The sequence below is a fragment of the Mauremys mutica genome, chromosome 2 (assembly GCF_020497125.1).
Source record: "Mauremys mutica isolate MM-2020 ecotype Southern chromosome 2, ASM2049712v1, whole genome shotgun sequence".
Lineage (NCBI taxonomy): Eukaryota > Metazoa > Chordata > Testudines > Geoemydidae > Mauremys > Mauremys mutica.
In genome coordinates, this window is record NC_059073.1 from 152,103,015 (window position 1) to 152,125,580 (window position 22,566).

Genomic DNA, 22,566 nt, shown 5'->3' on the forward strand with positions numbered 1-22,566 from the left:
GCTTAGTGTAGACCAGGCCTGAGTTCCAGCCCTAGTTTTCCCTCTGAGGACAGGTCTACACTAGAGATTTACAGTGGCACAACTGCACAGATGCAGCTTGCACTGCTGTAGCACTTGTAGTGAAGATGCTCTAAGTCTGCCATCGGCTTAATAACTCCTCCTCCATGAGAGGCAGGAGCTATGTCAATGGGAGAAGCTCTCCCAGCAACATAGCGCTGTCCACACCGGCAGTTAGGTAAATATAACTACATCACCAGGGGTCTGGATAATTCACATCTCTGAGAGATGTAGTTATACCCATAGGCGCTGACTTCATGGGTGCTCCGTGCCCCAGCCCCCCTGCCCCAGCTCACCTCTGCCTCTGCTTCGCCTCCTCCCCTGAGCAGGCCACTGCGTCCTGCTTCTCCCCACTCCCTCCAGCACTTGTGTCGCAAAACAGTTGTTTTGCGCGGCAAGCCTGGGAAGGAAGCGGGAGAAGGAGGAACGCAGCACGCTTGGGGAAGAGGCAGGGCCAGGGTAGGGATTTTGGGAGTGATCCAATAGGGCCAGGGAGGGGGTTGAGTTGGGGGGGGGCAGGCGCGAGCTCCCACCAGTGCCAACAAAAGTTGGCGCCTATGGTTATACCGAAGTAATTTTTTATTGTAGACCAGGGCTCTGTGAGTAAAATCACTTAGGCCATGTCTACACTACCACTTATGCTGGCAAAACGTATGTTGTTCAGCGGTGTGAAAAAACACTCCCCCCCGCCCCACGTGCAACATACATTTCACCAGCATAAGTGATAGTGTGCACAGAGCTATGTCGGCAGAAGAGCTTGTCCCGCCAACATAGCAACCGCTGCTCGTTGAGGTGGTTTTAACAGTTTCACCTTAAACCATCGCTTCTGTAAATCACCAGCACATTTGAGCACTTGCAATTAAACAAAAGTAGGATTGTTGTTTAACAAGAAATGAGAGCAAATGATGGAAATAAATGGTTACAAGACAAAGCAAACAACAACAGCAACAAAAAACCTGGATCTACATGTATCAATAGTTTATTTCCTAGCTAATAAAGTAACCCCTGCCCCTCCAATTCAATTTGTTGCAGAGCTGGCCGGACCAACATTCATGAGCTCCCTGGCCATGCTCCACAAGGGCAAATGGCTCACCAGTGCTTCTCCCTCCCTGTGTTATACTGAAAACAGTCTTTTGGTTTACAGTCACAGACGGTGAATCGCTCTCTTGTTCTAAAGTTCCTTTTTTACCTGCAAGTGATTTTGATTGTTTGTCATTTATTGGGAAACTGCCAGAGGCAAAGTCCTAGTATCACACAAGGCTAAACAATTGAGCTTTGCATTGTGTCACTGGCTAAACAGGGCCTGGGGGCAATTTCTCCCTGCCCAAAAGGGCCATCACGAGGCTCGTTATCCACTAGTGACTAATTTTATTTTATTCATAAAAATATTACCTGTACATACATCTTGCAATTATTATAAGCTTTCTCTAGATACTTTATGGGTAAATATCCTGTAAGATATGTGTTTGATGTAGTGAGATTGTGAAGTCTGAGATGAGAGATGTTTGTAAAGAGCAGGCGGCCCTTTGCCAAATGGTTGCTGTGTCACAAGGTATAATGTAACTACTGTAGTTCACAGTAGGGAGTGTGCTAAATGATTAATATTTGAACATTGAAGTCAATGGGGTTGCATGGGTGTAAGTGAGGGTAGAATCTGACCTTAAATGAGTTCTAATTTCAGCTTCCTGGCTTGCTTAGAACCAAGTTATAACACAGTAAATTCATTATGCCTTTTAAACAAAGTTTGGAGTTTTAAAAAACCTATAATCTAAAAGCAAAACTCAGTCACAACATCTGCATGTGTGTAAAAGCCAAATGAATGTCATGTGTTTGACACACAATTGCAAATCAGCTCATGTTTGTTCTGAAGTAGGCCGAGGTTTGCTTAAAGTGGTAGCCAACCTTCTGATGACCTTGGTTTTAGCTTCAAATTTGTAGTCAAAACCTGGTGCATTTGAGCTTTTATGGTAAGGAATTTGCATGGCTCTAATTAGTTAGGATTCTGAAATACTTCCTTCCTAGATATTAGTAACTGATACAAATGATCTTTGGTATATTGCCAGCCATTTCCTCTTATACCTAGATGACATTAAGAGGGCACAAAATAATCTGTCTTCCAGCACAAAATGACCCATTAATATCCCCCCCCCTTCTTTTTTTCTTTTGTTAAGCTTCATTCTGACTTGGACAAGGGAGCGGGCACTGTTAAATACACCCTCTCAGGAGATGGAGCTGGCACAGTGTTTACCATCGATGAGACCACAGGGGACATACACGCCATAAGGAGCCTTGATCGAGAAGAAAAGCCTTTCTACACACTCCGTGCTCAGGCTGTGGACATAGACACCAGGAAACCACTGGAGCCTGAATCAGAGTTCATCATCAAAGTGCAGGACATTAATGATAATGAGCCAAAGTTCCTAGATGGTCCATATGTTGCCAGTGTACCGGAAATGTCTCCAGTGGGTGAGTAATAAATATACACCTCTTGATAACTAACTAGATCCTACTTACTGGTTTTCAATGTTAACTTCCTACCGAGGAAGCTGCAGGGGAAATTTAGCTCCTAAAATTCATGGTTAGAACACAGAAAATGGCTGGGTTTGTTCTTAGGAATATACAGATTTCAATTTTATTTTAGCATTATCTTCTTACATTCAAGTCTCTTCTCTTCCCCACAGTTAATGCATAAGTGGCTACCAAGGGATTTAAGCCTGCACTGAGAAGGGTTGGGGGCAAGTATGTTTAGGGCTGTTCAGCAGTAGGAGCCAGGATAACTCAAATAAAATGGGTCCATGGGCTTTGTGAGGAATGCAAACAGGAAGGGTGTTTTGCACATTGTAGTGTGCTCTCTCCTTGCACCAGCTCAGTTGTCCAGAGCAGAGGCTTGGCATAGAACCATAGCACCAGGCTATCTCCCACCCCTGCTCCACATGGGGGTGCTAGATTCACACAGCCTTTGCACTCAGGGTGATTATGGCAGGTGCCTGTGCAGTGGTACAATGGGGAAAAGACTCTTGGTGCCTGGTCCCCACTACTTTGTGCATCCACTGGAACAGCCACAATCTGGCTCTTAAATGGTCACAAACTGTGCTCACATCATGATCAGCTATCCATACAACCTGGGGATAGAAACAAGGATTTTAATTCAAACAACAGAACCAGTTTCTCTCCCAAGGTAGCACTACCTGACCAACAATAATTTTGCTTAGTTCTGATTTATGGGGTAGGGGGAAGGAGCTTTCAAATATCCGTGTATAGGGTGCCTGGTTTCTGCTGTTTATTACCCTCTGCACTCACTCCAAAACCGCTTCCCCTTTTCCTAGCACATTCACAAATCAGAGTTGCTCATCACCTCCTAGGCTATAATTTAAAACTCCAAGTATGAACAATTGCTAAGGCTGTCTAACTCTGAAACTGTAGAGATGGCTTTTACTGGCCCTCTAACCAAACAGCACATATAATGGAGACTGGATAGACTATCATGGGGGCAAAAAAAAAAGGTTAGCCAGCTACCTAAATTGTCTTATGGAATTAACTGGGATGTATATGACATTTGTATATGTGATATGATCAGGCAGTCAGTTCATGTTATCATCCTGACCTAACAAGTGGGTTCAGAGAAGTTCACTGAGTTATAAAAATGCACATGCAGTTCAATTAGTTAATAATAGAAAGGACTGGTTAGATTTTGAGTTCAAAATATAGTTCCCATGAGAGGATGTATCAGATAGTAAATGGATGCTAATAGGATATGATCTTACACCACAGGACAAAAAGAAATGATGACCAATATCACTGCTTGCATTATTAGGAAATTCTTTTCCCCTATTGCTGATAGGTATGTTTATATAGAAAAAAACGGTTACTTACCTTTGTAACTGTTGTTCTTCGAGATGTGTTGCTCATATCCATTCCAGTTAGGTGTGTGCGCGCCGCGTGCACTTTCGTCGGAAGACTTTTACCCTAGCAACCCCAGTGGGTCGGCTGAGCACCCCCTGGAGTGGCGCCATAACGGCACCACATATATACCTCAGCCGACCCACCCAACCCTCAGTTCCTTCTTGCCGGCTACTCCGACAGTGGGGAAGGAGGGTGGGTGTGGAATGGATATGAGCAACACATCTCGAAGAACAACAGTTACAAAGGTAAGTAACCGTTTTTTCTTCTTCGAGTGATTGCTCATATCCATTCCAGTTAGGTGAATCCCAAGCCTTACCTAGGCGGTGGGGTCGGAGTGAGACGTGGCGGTATGCAGGACCGCAGAGCCAAAGGCTGCGTCACCTCTCGACTGTTGGACCAGGGCGTAGTGTGAGGCGAAAGTATGGACGGACGACCAGGTCGCCGCTCTGCATATCTCTTGTATGGGTACTTGCGCCAGAAAGGCAGCGGAGGACGCCTGGGCCCTGGTAGAGTGGGCGGTGAGATGGCCCAAGGGGACATTAGCCAAGTTATAGCAGGTGCGAATGCACTCTGTGAGCCACGAGGAGATTCGCTGCGATGAGACAGGAAGACCTTGCATCCGGTCAGCAATTGCCACAAACAGTTGCGGAGATTTGCGGAACGGTCTTGTCCGATCAACATAGAAAGCCAACGCCCTGCGAACATCGAGGGAGTGAAGTCGTTGCTCTCTTGGAGATGCGTGAGGTTTTGGAAAGAAAACTGGCAGGAAGATATCCTGGTTATTGTGGAAGGCGGACACTACCTTTGGGAGAAACACCGGATGTGGACATAGCTGTACCTTGTCCTTATGGAAAACGGTGTATGGCGGGTCTGCCATGAGTGCCTTGAGCTCAGAGACTCGTCTGGCGGATGTGATAGCCACGAGAAAAACCGTCTTCCATGAGAGGTACAGCAAAGAGCAGGTGGCCAGCGGCTCGAAGGGCGGAGACATGAGCCTGTTGAGGACCAGATTGAGGTCCCAGGTGGGAGTCGGATGACGCACCTGGGGGTAGAGACGATCAAGGCCCTTTCTGAAGCGAGTAGTCAGCGGGTGAGAAAACAGCGTATATCCCGCCTCAGCGGGGTGGAAAGCGGAGGTGGCCGCTAAGTGCACTTTGATGGAGGACAGCGCAAGACCTTGTTGTTTTAGCGACCAGAGATACTCCAGGACCATCGGAAGCGGGAGTTCCGAAGGAATAGCGTCACGTGCTTGAGCCCAGCAAGCGAAGCGCTTCCACTTGGCCAGGTAGGTAGATCGAGTGGAAGGCTTTCTGCTGCTCAATAAAACGTGCTGCACGGGAGCAGAGCAGCGCAACTCCGTCTGGTCTAGCCACTGAGGAGCCACGCCGTGAGGTGGAGGGCCGGCAGGTTCGGGTGATGGAGAGTACCGTGATCTTGCATTATAAGATCTGGGTGAAGCGGTAGAGGAATTGGGCTGGCTACCGATAGACGGAGCAGCGTGATGAACCAGGGTTGCCTGGGCCACGCTGGCGCAATTAAGATGAGACGCGCCTTGTCCCGTCGGAGCTTCAGCAGGACCTTGTGTATGAGGGGAAACGGAGGAAAGGCGTAGAACAGGTGACGAGTCCATGGAAGGAGAAATGCGTCCGACAGAGACCCCGGTGCCAGGCCTTGAAAGGAGCAAAACTCCTGGCATTTGGGGTTCAATCGGGATGCAAACAAGTCTACATGGGGAAATCCCCACTGTCGGAAAATGGCATGAGCGATGTCTGCTCTCAGCGACCACTCGTGGCAGAGAAAGGACCTGCTCAGGCGATCCGCGATGGTGTTCTTGATGCCAGGAAGGAACGACGCCACCAGATGTATCGAGTGGGCTATGCAGAATTCCCACAGTAGCATCGCCTCGTTGCAGAGGGGGGATGAGCGGGTCCCGCCTTGCTTGTTGATATAGTACATGGCCATTGTGTTGTCCATAAAGACCGAGACACAACGGCCGTGGAGGCGAGTCTGGAACGCTCGGCAGGCCAGGCGTACTGCCCGGAGCTCCCTGACGTTGATGTGCATGTTCAATTCCTGCAGCGACCAAAGACCTTGAGTCTGAAGATCGCCGAGATGGCCTCCCCATCCAAGAGACAGGGAAGGTTGAGGAGCCTGGAATGGGACCCCCGCACATACGTGGGACGGGGTCAGCCACCAATCCAGGGATTGAAGGACACCCGCTGGGATGGTGAGTATGGTATCCAGGGGGTCCCTGTGTGGGCGGTACCTGGAATGGAGCCACAGCTGAAGCGGGCGGAGGTGGAGCCTGGCAAACGGAGTGACGTGTGTGCAAGCCGCCATATGACCGAGGAGGCGGAGGCAAGCACGGGCCGAGGTCATCCGAGAGGCCTGTAGGTCGCGGATTAGCTGCGTAAGGGCCTGGAACCGGACCTGCGGAAGGAAGGCTCTGGCTAGAGAGGAGTCCAGGGCCGCACCAATAAAATCCAACCTCTGAGTTGGAACTAAGGTGGACTTCTCTATGTTGAGAAGTAGGCCTAGGCGCGTGAATAAGTCTTTGATCTCTGTGACATGTTGCTGGACCGTGGCCTGCGAGTCCCCCCTGATGAGCCAGTCATCCAGGTAGGGAAAAACGGAGATGCCACGTCGACGGAGGTGGGCGGCGACAACGGCCATGCACTTTGTGAACACCCTTGGGGCCGTGGAGAGGCCGAAGGGGAGTACCGCAAACTGGAAGTGTAGGTGAGCGATTGTGAAACGGAGGAAGCATCTGTGCGGTGGGAAGATGGCGATATGAAAATAAGCGTCCTTCATATCGAGGGCGGCATACCAGTCTCCTGGATCCAAAGTAGGGATAATGACCCCGAGGGATACCATGTGGAACTTCAACTTCAGCATGTATGCGTTGAGTCCTCGCACGTCGAGAATGGGTCGAAGGCCTCCTTTGGACTTGGGGATCAAAAAATAACGGGAATAAAACCCCTTGCCCCGTTCCGCGTCCGGAACCTTCTCGACCGCTCCGATGGCTAGGAGCGAGTGCACCTCTTGTAAGAGGAGTTGCTCGTGAGAGGGGTCCCTGAAGAGGGACTGGGAAGGGGGGGTGGGAAGGTGGAGGTGAAACGAATTGGACTTGGTAACCACGTTCCACAGTGCGCAGGACCCAGGCATCGGTGGTCAGCTGGGCCCACGCCGGGAGGAAATAGGAAAGGCGGTTGGAAAAAAGCAGGGAGGAATTTGGAGGAGGAGCTGGTATGTCGTCCCCGGGCGCATCTTCAAAAAGATGGTTTAGGCCCCGGTGGTTTAGAGGGGGCTCGCCCTTGGGACGGTTGGTTGCCAGGCCGTCGCCCACGGCCACCACGACCCCGCCGCCGACCAGAGTCTTGCCTGTAGCTAGGCATATAGTAAGGGCGGTTAAACTGGGGACGGAACGGACGCCTCTGGGTAGCCAGGGTATGCATCCCCAAAGTGCGGGTGATAACCCTGTTGTCCTTTAGATTTTGAAGCTTGGAGTCCGTCTTTTCAGAAAAGAGCTCCTTCGAATCAAAAGGAAGGTCCTGAATGGTATATTGAACCTCAGGAGGAAGCGTCGAACTCTGGAGCCAAGAGATCCGGCGCATGGTAACACCCGAGGCTACAGTACGTGCCGCCGAGTCAGCCGCGTCTAAAGAGGCCTGTAAGGAGGTGCATGCCACCTTTTTGCCTTCTTCTACGAAGGCTGAAAACTCCTGTCGGGAATCCTGAGGCAGGAGCTCTTTGTATTTTTCTACCTCAGCCCAAGTGTCATGGCCGTAGCGGCTTAGCAAGGCCTGCTGGTTGGCCACATGGATCTGTAGGGCACCGGCAGAGTAGATCTTGCAACCAAGCAAGTCCATGCGCTTGGCCTCCTTTGACTTAGGAGCGGGGCCCTGCTGGCCGTTGCGCTCTTTGTCGTTGACCGACTGCACCACTAAGGACGAGGGGGCAGGGTGCACATACAAATGTTCGTACCCCCTGGAAGGGACCATGTATCTGCGTTCCACCCCTCGGGCTGTGGGCGCAATAGACGACGGAGTCTGCCACAAGGTATCAGCATTCGCCTGGATAGTCCTTATGAAGGGGAGAGCTATGCGGGTTGGAGCGTCCGCGGACAAAATGGTCACTATCGGATCACTGACTTCCGATACCTCCTCAGCCTGCAGATCCATTCGCAGTGCCACCCTGCGAAGGAGCTCTTGGTGCACTCTTAAGTCAATTGGCGGGGGACCCGCTGATGACGAGCCTGCCACCGCCTCATCCGGGGGAGAGGAGGAGGAAGAAGTGCTGGGCAGAATGGCATCTTGGTCAGCATCCGGCCCCTGTAAAGGTTCCTGCCCCAGAGGTTCCTGGGCAGGCTGAGCCCCTTCGTCTGCACCGGATGGTACCTCAGTGTCAACTGGGGGGCGGCTTACGGTAGCCTCTGGGACGCGTGGCTCATGCGATACGGTGCGCATAGGAGGCACAGGAGGGCCTTGGCTTTGGTGGTAGGCCCAAGGGGTCCAATAACCCCACTGATTTGGGTCCTGGTCCGCAGGATCGGATTGCCGGAAAACTCCCGAAGGGACCTGAGAGTCGTGGTCATCGACATAGTAGCTGTCGGCGTGTGAGGAGGCCGAAGCGTGTCGAGAGGGCCAAGGAGGAGCAGATAAGCCTTGCGCCGAAGTGCCCACAGATCTCATTTCCCGCCTTTGTGGTGAACGGTGCCGGGAGGCATCTCGGTATCGAGAGCAGGAGCGAGAATGGGACCTGCGACCGGTGCGGTGCTGGGAGGTCGACCGGGATCTCCATGATCGGTGCCGGGAGCAACTCCGCGAGTAGCGGCGGCCATATCGGTACCGAGAGGTTGATCGGTGCCGGGAGTGACGGGTCGGAGATCGAGAGAACGACCGGTGCCGCGAGTCCGACCGGTGCCGCGTGGTTGAGCGGTGCCGGGACTGCAAGCGGCGGTGCGATCGACGGCCAGATCGTGATCGGCGCCGAGAGCAGGAGCGGGATCGGCGTCGAGAATGGGAACGGGTTCGGTGCCAGTCAGAGTCGGTGCCAGCAGGTGGCCTAAACATGGACAGCTTGCCCATGGAGCGGGGCGCCCGCACCGGCGGCGCCGGGGGCGGTGGCACAACCGGTTCTGTCAGGGCAATGAGGTCCCGTGCCGCCTCGAAGGTCTCAGGAGTCGATGGCAGTGGATCTCAACCGCGGTCGGAGCTGGGGAGGTTACAGGTGCCGGGCTCGACGGCCTCTCAGGGGCCGGAGTCGCCGGTGCCGGCAGAAGCGTCTGCGGCAGAGGAACCGGTGCCGCGGCAGGTTTTGGTGCCGGGCGGTCCGGACGGGGCGCACTCTGGAGGCAGCGGCCTTTCCTTTCTTCGCCCTCGGCGAGAGAGAGCGTCTTTGGGCCGGTTTCGGTGCCGATGGCGGTTTTGGTGGCACCGCAGAGTGGCCCGGCGCCATGGCGGTGCTGCGAGAGTCCGTCGGGGCGGTGCCGCGGCCGGAGGGGTTAAGGCTGCCTCCATTAGGAGCTGTTTCAGCCTAATGTCTCTTTCCCTCTTAGTGAGAGGCTTGAAAGCCTTGCAAATTGGGCACTTAGTAGATAAGTGCGACTCTCCTAAGCACTTCAAGCAGGAGCTATGAGGATCTCCTGTAGGCATAGGCCTGCGGCAGGCCGAGCACGGCTTGAAACCCGGGGAGCTGGGCATACGCTCCGGTCCCGGGTGCGGGTGGGGCTAACCCCCGAACCCGCTAACTATCTAACACTAAACTGATTTTAAACTATCAAAACAAGAAAACCTAAGCTAAGCTAAGAACTATGTACAAATTTTTACAGAGAAAAACTATGAGGAAGCTAGGGAAGCGGAGGTCAGACAAGCTGCACTCCGCTGTTCCAACGACCGACACGGGCGGTAAGAAGGAACTGAGGGTCGGGTGGGTCGGCTGAGGTATATATGCGGTGCCGTTATGGCCCCACTCCAGGGGGCGCTCAGCCGACCCACTGGGGTTGCTAGGGTAAAAGTCTTCCGACGAAAGTGCACGCGGCGCGCACACACCTAACTGGAATGGATATGAGCAATCACTCGAAGAAGAACTAACAAAATAGAACCAGATGTCTTGCATGAGGAGCTGCCTTCAGGTTCTGCTGTGCAGTATGTCTATTACACTGCACTAAATGCCGTGAGCTAGATTCACAAAGGGGCTTAGGTACCTAACTGCCCTCATAGGTGCCCATGTCCAAAAAATAGGCACCACTGACATTCAAATACCCACTGCTCTGCTGCTGCCTAACCCAGTAGGCACCTAAATCCTCATACATGCCTAGATGTCCACTGGTATGGCTGCCCAAAGCTGCTGAAGTTCTGACAATGGTCCTACAGCTAATCTGAGCTGCTCGCAGCTCTGGGACATGTGTAAGCCCCATCAGGATTCTCAAACTAGGTGTTTCCCTGCCTATCTTGTCTCTGGGGACTGATCCAACAGGCATCTGCTGAGCAGGCCTAAAAATTTCCTAAAAGACAGCTGGGGGCAAGCAAGTCTGGAATTTTTAAGGCTGGTCAATGGATGTGTCCCAGAATACCCAATAGTCCAGCAATTAGGGTATTCATCTGGGATATCAGAGACGTAGGTTTGACTTTCCACTGGGCCTACAAAGAGGCATTCTCTGCTGGTATCCTCTTATCAGGACTCCGTGTTCTCCAGTTGTTTTCTCTGCCCCTAGAAGATATAATCGTAGCAGCTCAAACTGTACTTTAAAAGGAGAAGTTAAAGATTGTTTTCTTCTTTACAACCGTTTCTGGTGGATTTTCATCCATGTCCTAAGCACACACTTTCACTTCAGTGATTGTCTGTTACTAAAGTGAGTCACAATCCTCAGCTCCTAGATTCCCAGAAATTGTCCAGAAATGCCTTCTGTCATTTATGATTAGCCAAGAAATTGGGACTTTTCTTCTCAGGTGCAAATCTTACCACTGTTATTGGTGCTCTGTGGATACTACCTGAGACAAACCTTGAAGACCTCTTGGAAGTTTCAGCTGTGCAGGATGTGGCTTCCTCTCTTCTAAGTAGAGTCCCCAGACAAGAAGATTCTACACTTGTCCTTTGACCTCTGCCCTGGCCACCGGTTCACTTTCAGGTGAAATTAGATTGGATACCATGTACAAATCGCCCAATGGTCACAGCTTCCGTTATCATCTTATATACTCAACTGTTAAACTGCATTGAGATTAAGCATTTTGTTTGACTCTGCTTGTAAGCTCATTGATGCAGAGGACATGAGGATAGTACACTCATTCGCAGGCCTTCTCCCCTGGAATTCTCTTCAGCTGGAAGTTACATTCTACAAACTGCTGTGCACATTGAGGACTTCCTTTTACCTTGATACTTTCCCATCACAGCCCTTGTATGTACGATAATACATTGTAATGAACGGATTTCAGTATCTTTTTTCCGTGTTGACAGTTGGTGATTTACATAGCAAGTTAAAAGTGTTTATTCATAGAGTGTTTTATAGTGAAGCAGTTCTCATAGAAAGGACAACTGAAGACTTCAAGGAATAACATGGAGTTCCTTAGGGAAATACTTTTCAGAGGGTGCCAGAGTTTCTTGTTTCCTGTTTGGTTACTAATACTATTGCCTCTCCAAAATTATACTGGACTGCAAAGTATCTACTTTGTCCATCTACTCTGATATCCAGTCTCTAACAGTAGTCAGTACTAGTCAGTACTAGAAGTTTCAGAGGAAGGTGCAAGAAGTATTATTATTTATTTATTTTAAAATAGTAGAACACTTTCAGAAGTTTCTGTTTTTAAAGGCTTTAATTATTAAGTTATAGAGTTCAACACATAACAGAAAACAAACATAAAAAAACAGAACCAACACATACAGACATGTACAAATAAGGGATGCAAAGATATCTGCAGGCAGGGCATGTGTGTATATAATTGAGACCATTTATAAGAAAATATTGCCAGTGTTGTCCTTTAAGTGTTTTTTTTTAATAAACTACAGGTCAGGTGACAGTGGGAATTATTCTGCCTCCACAGCTTTTAATTAATAAGTATCTTAAAATGAGTGCCCTAAAATATTTATATTATTGTTTTACTTGAAAATTCTATTTGGTATAGCTTTAGTATTCACTCTGTATCATGACTGTGATAAAGCCTCTTGCTGGCCATTCTAGGAATTAGCTCTCAGCCCTTCCAATCCGCCTTCAGCTAATGGTGTCACGCCTGCTCTCACTGCTGTCTCCACTCTTTGGACCTGCATCGTCCCTGGACTGCAGTGTCCTCTTCTGGGCATGGTCCTCCAGCTGTGCCCTCACTCTGGTATCTCCCCCACTGCAGGGGACTGGCAGTCCTTAGTCCTGCCACTTGCCTCAGCGGCCAACTCCACTCCAAGGTCCAGCCCCTCGCCTCAGGGGCAAACTGCAGTCTGGATACTGGCCACTCTCCTCATTGGCAAGTGGGGGACCCAGGCGCGCCCACTACTCTAGGTCTCTACCCAGGGACCCTATAGCTGGAAGCTACCTACTGCCCTCTTCCAACCTGTTGCCTATTTTCCCTGGGCCAGTTTCCCCGTAGTCCTAGCACCCTCTCAGCCCTTGTAGCAAGGCCCCAGCCTGGCAGTGGTCAGCCAGCAACTCACCCTCACCCTCGCACTCTGCTGCCACTGCCCCTGCCCAGCATTGCTCTATCTATGGCACTTCTTCAGGCACAGGGGCAGCTCTAGGCACTAGCGCACCAAGCATGTGCCTGGGGCGGCAAGTCGCGAGGGGCGGCCTGCTGGTCGCTGTGAGGGCAGCAGTTAGGCAGCCTTCAGCGGCATGCCTGCGGGAGGTCTGCTGGTAACGCAGCTTCAGCGACAATTCAGCGGCAGGTATGCCAAAGGTGCCGGACCGACGGACCTCCCGCAGGCATGCCGCCAAATCCGCGTTACCAGCAGACCTCCCGCAGAAACACCGCTAAAAGCCACCTGACTGCTGTGTTTGGGGCGGCAAAATACATAGAGCCGCCCCTGTTCAGGCAGCCAGTCCTCCTCCCTTGCCTTCCGGGGAAAGACTCACTTGTGCTCTGCTGAGCAGCCCTTTATATATGGTCCTCGCCGATCCTGACTGGCTCCTCCAGCAAGCCTTCCCCCAATTGGTGGGCTCAATAAACCCTTTCCTGATTCGTGGGTTCTGTGCAGCCTCCCTGGTGCTGCTTTTAACCCCTTCTTCTCCCTCCGTGGGGAACCTGCCCCACCATAATGATACTAAAGTTATCTATATAAATGTTTTAAATTTGGCATCCTGCTGCTTCAACAAACATCTGTTTGATAAGATTCTTGGAGAAGTCTGAGGGTATGTTGCCCACCAAGAAGGAGGGGTGCAAAGGAGTTTCTGTAAGTGGCTGGTTAGTTGCATGCCTGTTAAAATAATTAGTTCAATGCTACTGTGATTTGATTGTATTATGAATGATGTATTAGGGCATCTAGAGACTGGGATCAGCATTTTAAAAAAATATTATTTAAAACTAAATACCGGTATGTAAATAATTGAATGAGTAGTATGTTCAAAAGAATAATTATAATTTGATTCTATTTGCATGGTATAGTTGAAGGTGTCCATACTATACAGTAAGGCAGGTGGGATGACATGTTATCTATCTCTCCCTTTTCTTTGCTTCCCAGCTTTTTTGTATGATGGATAGTGCCCACAAACTCATTTCTTGCATTTAACTTGGTCCCAGTTTGTAGTGTTTTAATTGCCTACCAAGAAGAGACATAGAGACCATCCAGATGAATTACAGTGATCAATAAGCAAACTAATTAGTGAAGTGTTAGTAAAAAATGCAGAGGATTCCATGTTTATATATGGAAGTAAGGTGAATGTGAGAAAACATGCACATTTCTCAGTTAGGACCAACAGATAAAATTACAGGGGCATATACTAGACATTCCACACATTCATATTAAATTAAGGTAAAGTCTCTTCACCATATTGCTACCCCAGGAAAGTTATCCCTCTGTTTTTATCTTTAGCTCATTCTCAATTATATGATCCACCTCGCCATAATATCACCATAATAACAAGTAATCGCATTTTAAATATCAAAGGTCAGCTCACTTAGAACAGTGTGCCCAAGCAGTTCTGGGGAGCCAAAATAGTATTTAACAAGGAAACATCAGTCCAGCTGCCCATATTATTGTTTCTGGTAGCACCCCAAAATCCCAATCAGACTCAGGCCCCATTGTGCTGTGTGATCTGCAAATACAAATGAGAAAGTTCCTGTCCTTAAAGGCTTACAGGTTAAAAAAAACAAACAGATTAATGGTAGGGGGTGAGGATACAACATGCAGGACAGTAAACCTGATACAGAATTGCCACAGCTTTTTTATATTGCATTTTTTTTAAGTGGGAGTGGAGGTAGAGAGGAACGGAGCAGGGAAAAAAAAGGAAGGAAAAGCAGTAGTCACTGTCTGTCAATTGCCTAGCCATGATCATCAGGTTGGGTTTTATAAACTTCATAGCAGAGGAGGGAGTTGATGGAAGATGAGGTCATGGCTGCTTGGATTTTATCAGGGAATTTTTCCAATGCACAAGGAGCAGCCCTAGAAGAAAGCATAGAGGTGTTTAAGGGAGAAGAAGACAGGTAGGGCACAAAGGCTAGGAATGCTCGTTGAACTAAGTAGGGCTTGATATCATGATAGATTAGCAGAACATATAGATAAAGTGTTAAAAGTTATGAAAAGCCTTAAAGATGAAAAATAATACTGGCTACTGTGAGCCCATCTGAAATGAAAATGAAAGACATACTGGGCTGAGTCCTGCAAACCCCTTGGAGCACAGTGATTATAAGTGAGAAATCGCTAAAACTAAAGATAGGTGAAAACTGATTAAACAGTTCTTGCTAATTCACAACCTCAACATTTTGAAGGATGTGAAAACTCAAAAAGCAATATGTAGTAAAAACACACGTCCAAATAGTTGCCAGCACTGTGAAATGTACTTTTCCTATGGGTATGTGAGCCATCTCATCTATATTTGGACACAGCCTTTGGTATGTTTAACTAGAGATGTAGCAAGCCAAAATCCTAACTTGGAAGACCCCCTCAGCACTGGAGAAGTTCAGATCCAAACCTAGATCCAAACTTTGCTCCTGGCTCTTCTCAGTGTAATAGCTCAGCCAATACACTGGATCTCGTCACCCCAAAATTCAGGGATCTTCAGACCCAGACCCTGAAACCCATCTGTACACTTAACCAGCTAGCATTTTGGCTCTCAGAGTCAACTATTGTTTTTACACTGAATGGACATGTTAGGCACTTTTGATAAGCTGAATATCAGTTGCTTGCCGAGTACTGGTACGCATAATCATCCTGAGGTCTAGGAGAGGTTGTATTACATAGTTATGGGTATGTGTTGCTTTTGTCACTGAAGCTATTGTTGAGGTAAAGATACTGCAATGCGTTGGTATTGGCTTGAGATGTGTAGGAATTATTTTTGTACATGCACAAAGTGTCTCTAAACACACAACATGCATCAATAGTTTCTTTAGTAGCCCCTGATCAGCAGTAAATGTTAAAAATTAACAAGAAGTTTCTTTTTTCTTACCACAAAACAACTCTAAACATTAAATATCTTTTTTTAGCAGGATCTGCTTTCTTGGCCACCAAATGGTTCTAAACATTAAACATATTTTAAAAGTATTACTTTTCCCAGCCACCGAGTGCCTGTAAACATTAAATATGTTTTATAAAAACTGCTTTTCCAGTTACTGGCTGAGTGGCTATAGACATAATTTTTCTTTAAAGTTGCTTTCCAGCTATTGAGCTATTTTTTTTCCTATTAGCTGCCTTCTATTTATATTTCTCACACAAGAAAGCAAGCGCAAGACTTCATTGTCACAACTCAGCTTTTAGTTTATGACAAGCAATCATGTCCCAGTCATGGTACCCTCGTAAAGACATTGTGGATAATGAGAACAAGCTGAGATTTAAACTGATTATAATAGATATACAGCATAGGCACCGGGCGCATCTTCATTCTCTCCGCCCCCTCGCCTCCCTCCCTCCCCCTCATTTTTGAGTGTGTAATTCTGCAGTGAACACCAAAGAGTAAGCAGACATGAACCATCTGCAGCATTAGGGCAAGCTGGTCCAGACACTGATGGATTGCATGAATCAATCGAGTCATCAGCAGCCCTAGAATAGGACAAAGCAGAAGGCAAAATGTTCTCAAGATTGCTAAGCAAATGGGAATCAGCAAACCATACATGATTAATGACTTTAATTCTAGGTGTAGAAATAACTCCATGTGGCAAACTAGCTACAATCCCAGGAAGTATCCAAGTGACAAGAAAGTGATCCTGAGTAGTTGGATTAATAAGAGTTTAAAGAGGAAAATCACTGATCGTAAACATGGTGAAAATGACAAATTCTCTTTTGTTTTTGGGGTGTAAGGGGTTTACAATATATAGTCCAGGTGTTGGACATAAAAGTAATCTTTTAGACAAATGACATGTAAAATAAAGTTTTAAAATCCATAAAAATATTATACAAGGGAGGGACAGAATACAGTACAACCTGTTTAAACAGCATGCCTAAGTGTGTCTATCTGTGCACTTTAGTGCTTGTGAGTCCTCTGTTGAGCCACAGATCAAATACAACATGGGCAGAATCAATGAAGATTTCCCTCATGCTGCCCTGCCCAAACACCTTGCCCTGATCTAGAGAGAGATGTGATGAAAGTTTAAACTCTGTGCCCCTTCAGCCTTTGGCCAATAAGGTTGCCAACAGAGCTGATCAAAAAATTTCCAAGAGAACAACTAGAAAATCTAGTGGAAAATATGGTTTCAACTAAATCAAAATATTAAGCAGGAACATGTCAATTCTGTGTAAACTTTTGATGGAAACCAGGAAGGAAGACTGGTTGGACAACCTGTCTGGTTTCCTGCCAGCCAGCCATCTGCCTAGCCAACTAGTGAGCAGTTGAGCTAGCAGGAAACCAGACAGGCTGGCTAGTAGCCCATCTGGCTGGCAAGCTTGCCAGCTGCCTGACAAGCTGGCAGGGGAACTGGGCATCCCTCCACCCACCAGCCAGTTGTCTGAGAAGCCAGAGAGCCAGACAGTTCACCCAGCTGGGGAACTGGCTGGTTTGCCTGTTGCCGAACTGGTTGGCTGGTGGAAGGGTAGGCTGGCCAGGCAGCCAGGCACACAGCCAGTCAGTAAGCCAGCCAGCTGCCCCACTTCCTGGCAAGCAGTTTGGGGAGGAACAAGAAGGATAGTTCCATTTTGCTGGAAATTCCACAATGTTGATGTTTGTTCTGATAGAAATCAAAACATCAACAATATGGAATTTCCTGCAAAACGGAAATTCCCCTTTCTGGCCAGCTCAAATTGCAGTAGACACACAATACTCTGGATTTCAAGGAGAAGGCACAGTCACTGAGTGGTGTGAATGTCACATTTTCTTTAAGTAAAATATTAAGACTTAAGGCTTGATTCTCTGTTGCTTTACACCATATATAGTCATTTACATCAATAAAAAGTGGGTCTGAAACAATACCAAATCAAAATGGTAACAGTTTAGATCCAATTTGCACTCCTTGTGCCGTGTACTGAATGACTGAACAAGGTGCAACACACTCAAGGAGCTGGTATTGAAGGATTGGTATTGAAGCACATTTTTAAAAGGGATTGGAATTAACTGGTAGTTATTTAGCATAGCCAAATAGGAAAGGTGTTTCAGTCATAAGGCATAGTTTGGAAGGAAGTGGGAAGATGGGTGAGAAAATGTACAGGAGAGATGTGTAAATAGATATTTTGGGAATACTGTAAGTATAGGGATGTACAATACAAGAAAATGAGATCTGAAATTTATGCTTGGGTAGAGTGCACCCAACAGAAATGTTTTAAATAACTCATCAACGCAAGGTCCTTAAGAAAGAATCTCAAACTTCTAGGATTAAATAAAGCAACTAATTATTTACCCAAATAGCATTTTATTATTTGAGCCACCACTATTAAGATTTTCAGAATAAGAAGTGTTTTTTTTCTCCCAACTATGAGTAAGAATGGAAAGGAACTTAACAAGACAAGTGTATGTTATAATACAGTTAATTAGCTAATTATTTAATATATAAGGGTTTTGTAAAAGTGGTACCTAGAGGCAGACTTCAATATTCTTCTCTTATCCTATCTGGAGCTGCCTCTGTCTGTCTGTCTATGTGTCTTACTTCTACTCGAGGTGGCTCTTCTCTAATATACAATAGGTACGAGACACTGAGACGGATTCGTACAAGCTGACAAAGGCTTCACTATTCTGTAATAGCAACTCCTAACAGGCCTGACAAACTCACTACACTTAGCACACTACTTTCATTGTACTTATCCATAAAGAATGTAATGTTAGGTCTGCAGTAAAAGCTGAAGTGACACTGATAATTAATACTGTCGTGAAATGTATATACTCATAACAAAGAAGAAGCTTTCTCTGTGTATGTGTGTACACACAGAGAAAGAAAATATGTTCCTAAAAGTCTAAATTAAGGCAGGGTTGACAAATAGGTTTCTGCCAGACAAAGGATGTGTATTCACCTGTTTGCCTTGGTTCACATGTGTTGCTTGATTTATTGATTGTATATTGATTATTTTGGCTATATTAATTAATTCAGAATCCCCAATTAATAAATTAAACCTCTGAGATTTGATGGGGGAGGATGTGCAGGACCACATAGGGACAGTGGGGTGGCTGAGTGGGGGCACAGAAACACATGGTGATGGGGGCAAGGTGTTCAGAGCCACATGGGGATGGAGAGAGTGAGTGTCTGAGTGGGTGTGGAGGGACACATGGGCAGAAGGTGCAAGAACACATGGGGGTGCAGGGACACATGGGGATAGAGTCAAATGTGCCTAACTGAATGGGAGAGGCTAGGTGTTAGCCAGGGTCTGCATGGGAGAAGCTCCCTAACAATCCCTCCCACACCAAAAAAACCCCCCTGTTCCATACTTTTCCCACTCATATCCAACAACCTTCCAAGTTCACACCGAGGTTCCTTCCCAGCAATTACTTAGTTCTCCCTCAGCTCCTCCATTAGCCCTGACTCCCCCAGCCCTTTGCACTGCTTCTGAGGTTTTTGAGAAATATGGTTCTATATTGTAGTTTTAATGGATTATTACTCAGAGTTCTGTATTAATAGGCCCAGTAACATGACTATTTGTCAAAAAAAAACATTGCCTGAATCTTTTTTGTTGTCTGTATAATTACAGATATACTCGCTGACAGGTATTTTGAAATAAATCACCAAAAATAATTGAAACTCGTGTGATTATATTGTATTATTTTAACAAATAAAATATACAGAATTTTGCAGAATTTGAAAATATTGTGTGCAGATTTTTTTTTTTTTGGTTACCAAATTTTTAATGTTTTGGCACAGAATTCCCTCAGGAGTAGAGATTGTTGGACTGGATAACAGACTGATGTTGCCAGGGAGCTGACATTCAGTTGAGCACCATCAAGTCTCCCTCTCTCTTTCTCTCTGGAGGCAGGAGGGTAACAAGATGACATAGTCCTGGGCACCGCCAAGAAAGTATCACAAGGCATAAGGATCACCCTTCTCTTCTTTGCTGGCCCCCCAGCATTCATCCCCATCTGTCCAGGCTACTTAGTAATCCAGGGGTCCTCAATATAAAGCAGCTGTCACTCAGGAAGGTTTTTCTTTTAATATTCTCCACAGCCAGTGTCACTGAAGGAGAAAAGAAAGAGGATACAGACACATAATGGGGACAGAACTCTCCCTGCATGAGCAGTATGAAAACAGATCAGAGAAAGGGAATGCTGAAGTTGAGAGTGTAAAAGGAATATTTGGTGAGGCCAGCGGGGGCCCTGGTTCAGAGTTGCACACTGAAAGTGAAAATGTAGAAGAACAAGCAGGAAGCAGCAGTGAGACAGATCATCAGTAGGAAGGTTGAAGTCCCTAAGGATAAGGATAGGATGTTGGGAGCAGAGAAAGGAGAAACAAGTGTTGAGGTCAGAGAGGAACAAGGATGATAGCTGTATTGAGGTAGAGCTAATTGGGGCACACAAAACTCTCTTCACAGAAGCCATTGAACAGCCATCAATAGTAAATTTCAGTAACTAATGGTCTGTGTTGGATTCAAACTGGCAATCAGAAAAGGAATGGCTGTAGATCTCATTACCAGTCCTCAGGGTCACCCAGTCCCCATTGCTGGGAGATATTTACTTTTATTTTATAGTCTGCTTTCAGAATAAACAACAACCAAGATAACTCAAATACCAACCATAAGGGAGAAGGGTAACAGCATGTAGTAAACAAAGGGACATGCAGTGGGAAATGTCTGACACACAAACACCAATTCACACCTGTTATTGACTGGTAATAAGCTTTCAAGCAACCTTAGGCATACCATTGAATTTGACCATTCATAATTAAATTCACAACACCATTACACTATTCTTCCGAGTTTATGGTGTTCATTGGAGTTGCTCTTTTCTCTGGCAACTGACCCAGTGAAGTGGGTATACCATTTCTGGGATGCAAATTAGGTGGCAATCCAGTTATAAGTCTAAATACAAAGCTCAAATATTGATGTGGTAACAATATTATCATGGATTCTACAACTGGAAAAGATCCGGTGAATCATGTAGTTCATCGGCCAGTGCAGATTTATTTATGTTAGAACAAAAAAAAAAAAAAAGAGGCGTTCATCACTTAATCTGGTATAAAAGAGTATCCAAAATAACTTGAAATACCTCATAATATGATACCCAGGATTCATATGACATGGGAACATCAGATTGGTGGTGCAGTATGCTCTCTCTGGCAGAGGCCAGCACATCAGAGGAATGTACAAAAACCCTGAAGCAGATAGTTATGCAATAATCTGCCAATAAGGGAGTTTCATCCAAACAACCATTACTAATATATGCCTTAAGAATTTATATCCCTTTTTAACCCTACTGAGTGTAACTCATTGTTATAGATGTCTCATACTTTTTTTTTTAATTTCCCATAAGTCTTGGCCTTGTGATCGCTAGTGGGAGAGAGTTCTACAGGTTAATTATGTCTTATCTAAAAATTATTTCCTTTTATCATTTTTAAATGTACTATCAGTCAATTTAATTGAATGTCCCTTTGTTCTTGTACTATGAGAAAAGTTAAGTAGAAACAGCAAGTTTACCTCCTCTGTAATACTGATTATTTTGTACTCTTTGTCTCATCTCAAAACTAAACAGTAATACTCTTTTAAAACTCTTTTAATATGAAAATCTTTCCACACCTCTGATTATTTTCATTGCTTGCCTTGGAACCTGCTATATTTCTGCTCCATCTTTTTAGCAATAGGTTAACTAATATTTTCAACAGACTTGAAATAATTCAGAAGAAAAAAAATAAACATGTTGGAAGAGCAGGTTCAAATGCTCACCATTGCAGTTTATACTCCTATGAGAGATGATGCAGACACAGATGGTCAAATTAGCAGCCCCTCTTGCTACTTCTTTGGTTCAATAATTCTAAACTCATCCAGTTTTTCCTGCTACTTCCACTCCATGTCCCCCATCCCTAACAAAAACCTAACTCTGTCAGACAGCTTTTTGCTCACATGTAATGCTTACAAAAGCCTCTATTCACAGTTTTTTAGATCTAAACCAACAGTAATCACTGAACATAATCCAGTGAGACAAAACACCTTGCTGTTCAAATAATGGATGATCTTACTTGACTTCCAGAGCTTTTCCAGCTGCTATTGCTGTAGGAAAACCCTGCTTTCCTCTAAAAGCAAGTGGGGGGAGGGGAGGGGAAAGATTTTTGATATAAGAAACTGATCAAACCTGAGCAGTGCTCCACATATCCATTTGCCTATACAGAGTCTGTATGGAGAATGACAGATACACTTACTTGTTGTGATGATAGTGATTATTATTATTATTTATTACAGTAGCACCTAAGTACTTCAACCAAGCTGGAGACCCCATGGTGGTAGGCACTATAGAGACATAGAATGAAAGACAGTCGCTGCCCTGATGAGCTGATCGGTTTCTACATCAGTTAAGCTTTTATTTAAATCAAATCAATAAATAAGCTAAAATTATAGCCTTTATCCCTGTGAACTGAATGTTACGTGAATGCAGGGATGTGTTTCAGAATCCTCAGGTGGGCAGCTTAAAATAACAGAGAGGTGTTGAACTACTTATGGCCCATATGCTGGCCCCAAAACACAGCCCCACAAGCTGGTTGTGCACGGTGGGAGTAGCTGCAAGATTGTGGGGAAAGAATCCTTTCTTCCAGGCCACTGCATGCATGGAGCTCTGTGTGTTTGACTAGAACAGAATATGTTAGCTAATATGTTCTAACTGACACTCTAAAGCTCTGGTGTAAATAAGGCAGCACAGGGTACCTCTATATGCTGTAGCCGCTGGTGTGATTTGTAGCTCATGTAGATGTACTCTCCCTAGCTGTAGTCTAGCTAGCTTGCTAAAAGTAGAAGTGTGGACATTGCAATATAGGCTCTGCAAGTGAGTATGTACTTCAGGGTGTCAGGCAGGGTTGTGTAGCCCATGCTGACACTCACACCATGGCATCCTCACTTATGTCTAGGTGAAGTGGA

The 22,566-nt window shown here is 46.4% G+C and overlaps 1 protein-coding gene and 1 long non-coding RNA gene across 4 annotated transcripts in view; one reads left to right on the forward strand and one right to left on the reverse strand.

The window, feature by feature from the left end:
* CDH12 (cadherin 12) overlaps window positions 1-22,566 on the forward strand; it is a 914,698-nt gene that overhangs the window by 739,714 nt on the left and 152,418 nt on the right. For all 3 annotated transcript variants that reach the window (XM_045005599.1, XM_045005600.1, XM_045005601.1), the window contains one exon: window positions 2,229-2,523. In XM_045005599.1, the coding sequence (XP_044861534.1) occupies window positions 2,229-2,523 (295 nt within the window). The remainder of the gene's footprint in view (window positions 1-2,228; window positions 2,524-22,566) is intronic.
* LOC123363960 overlaps window positions 1-22,566 on the reverse strand; it is a 75,556-nt gene that overhangs the window by 37,491 nt on the left and 15,499 nt on the right. The gene's annotated exons all lie outside the window — the stretch shown is intronic.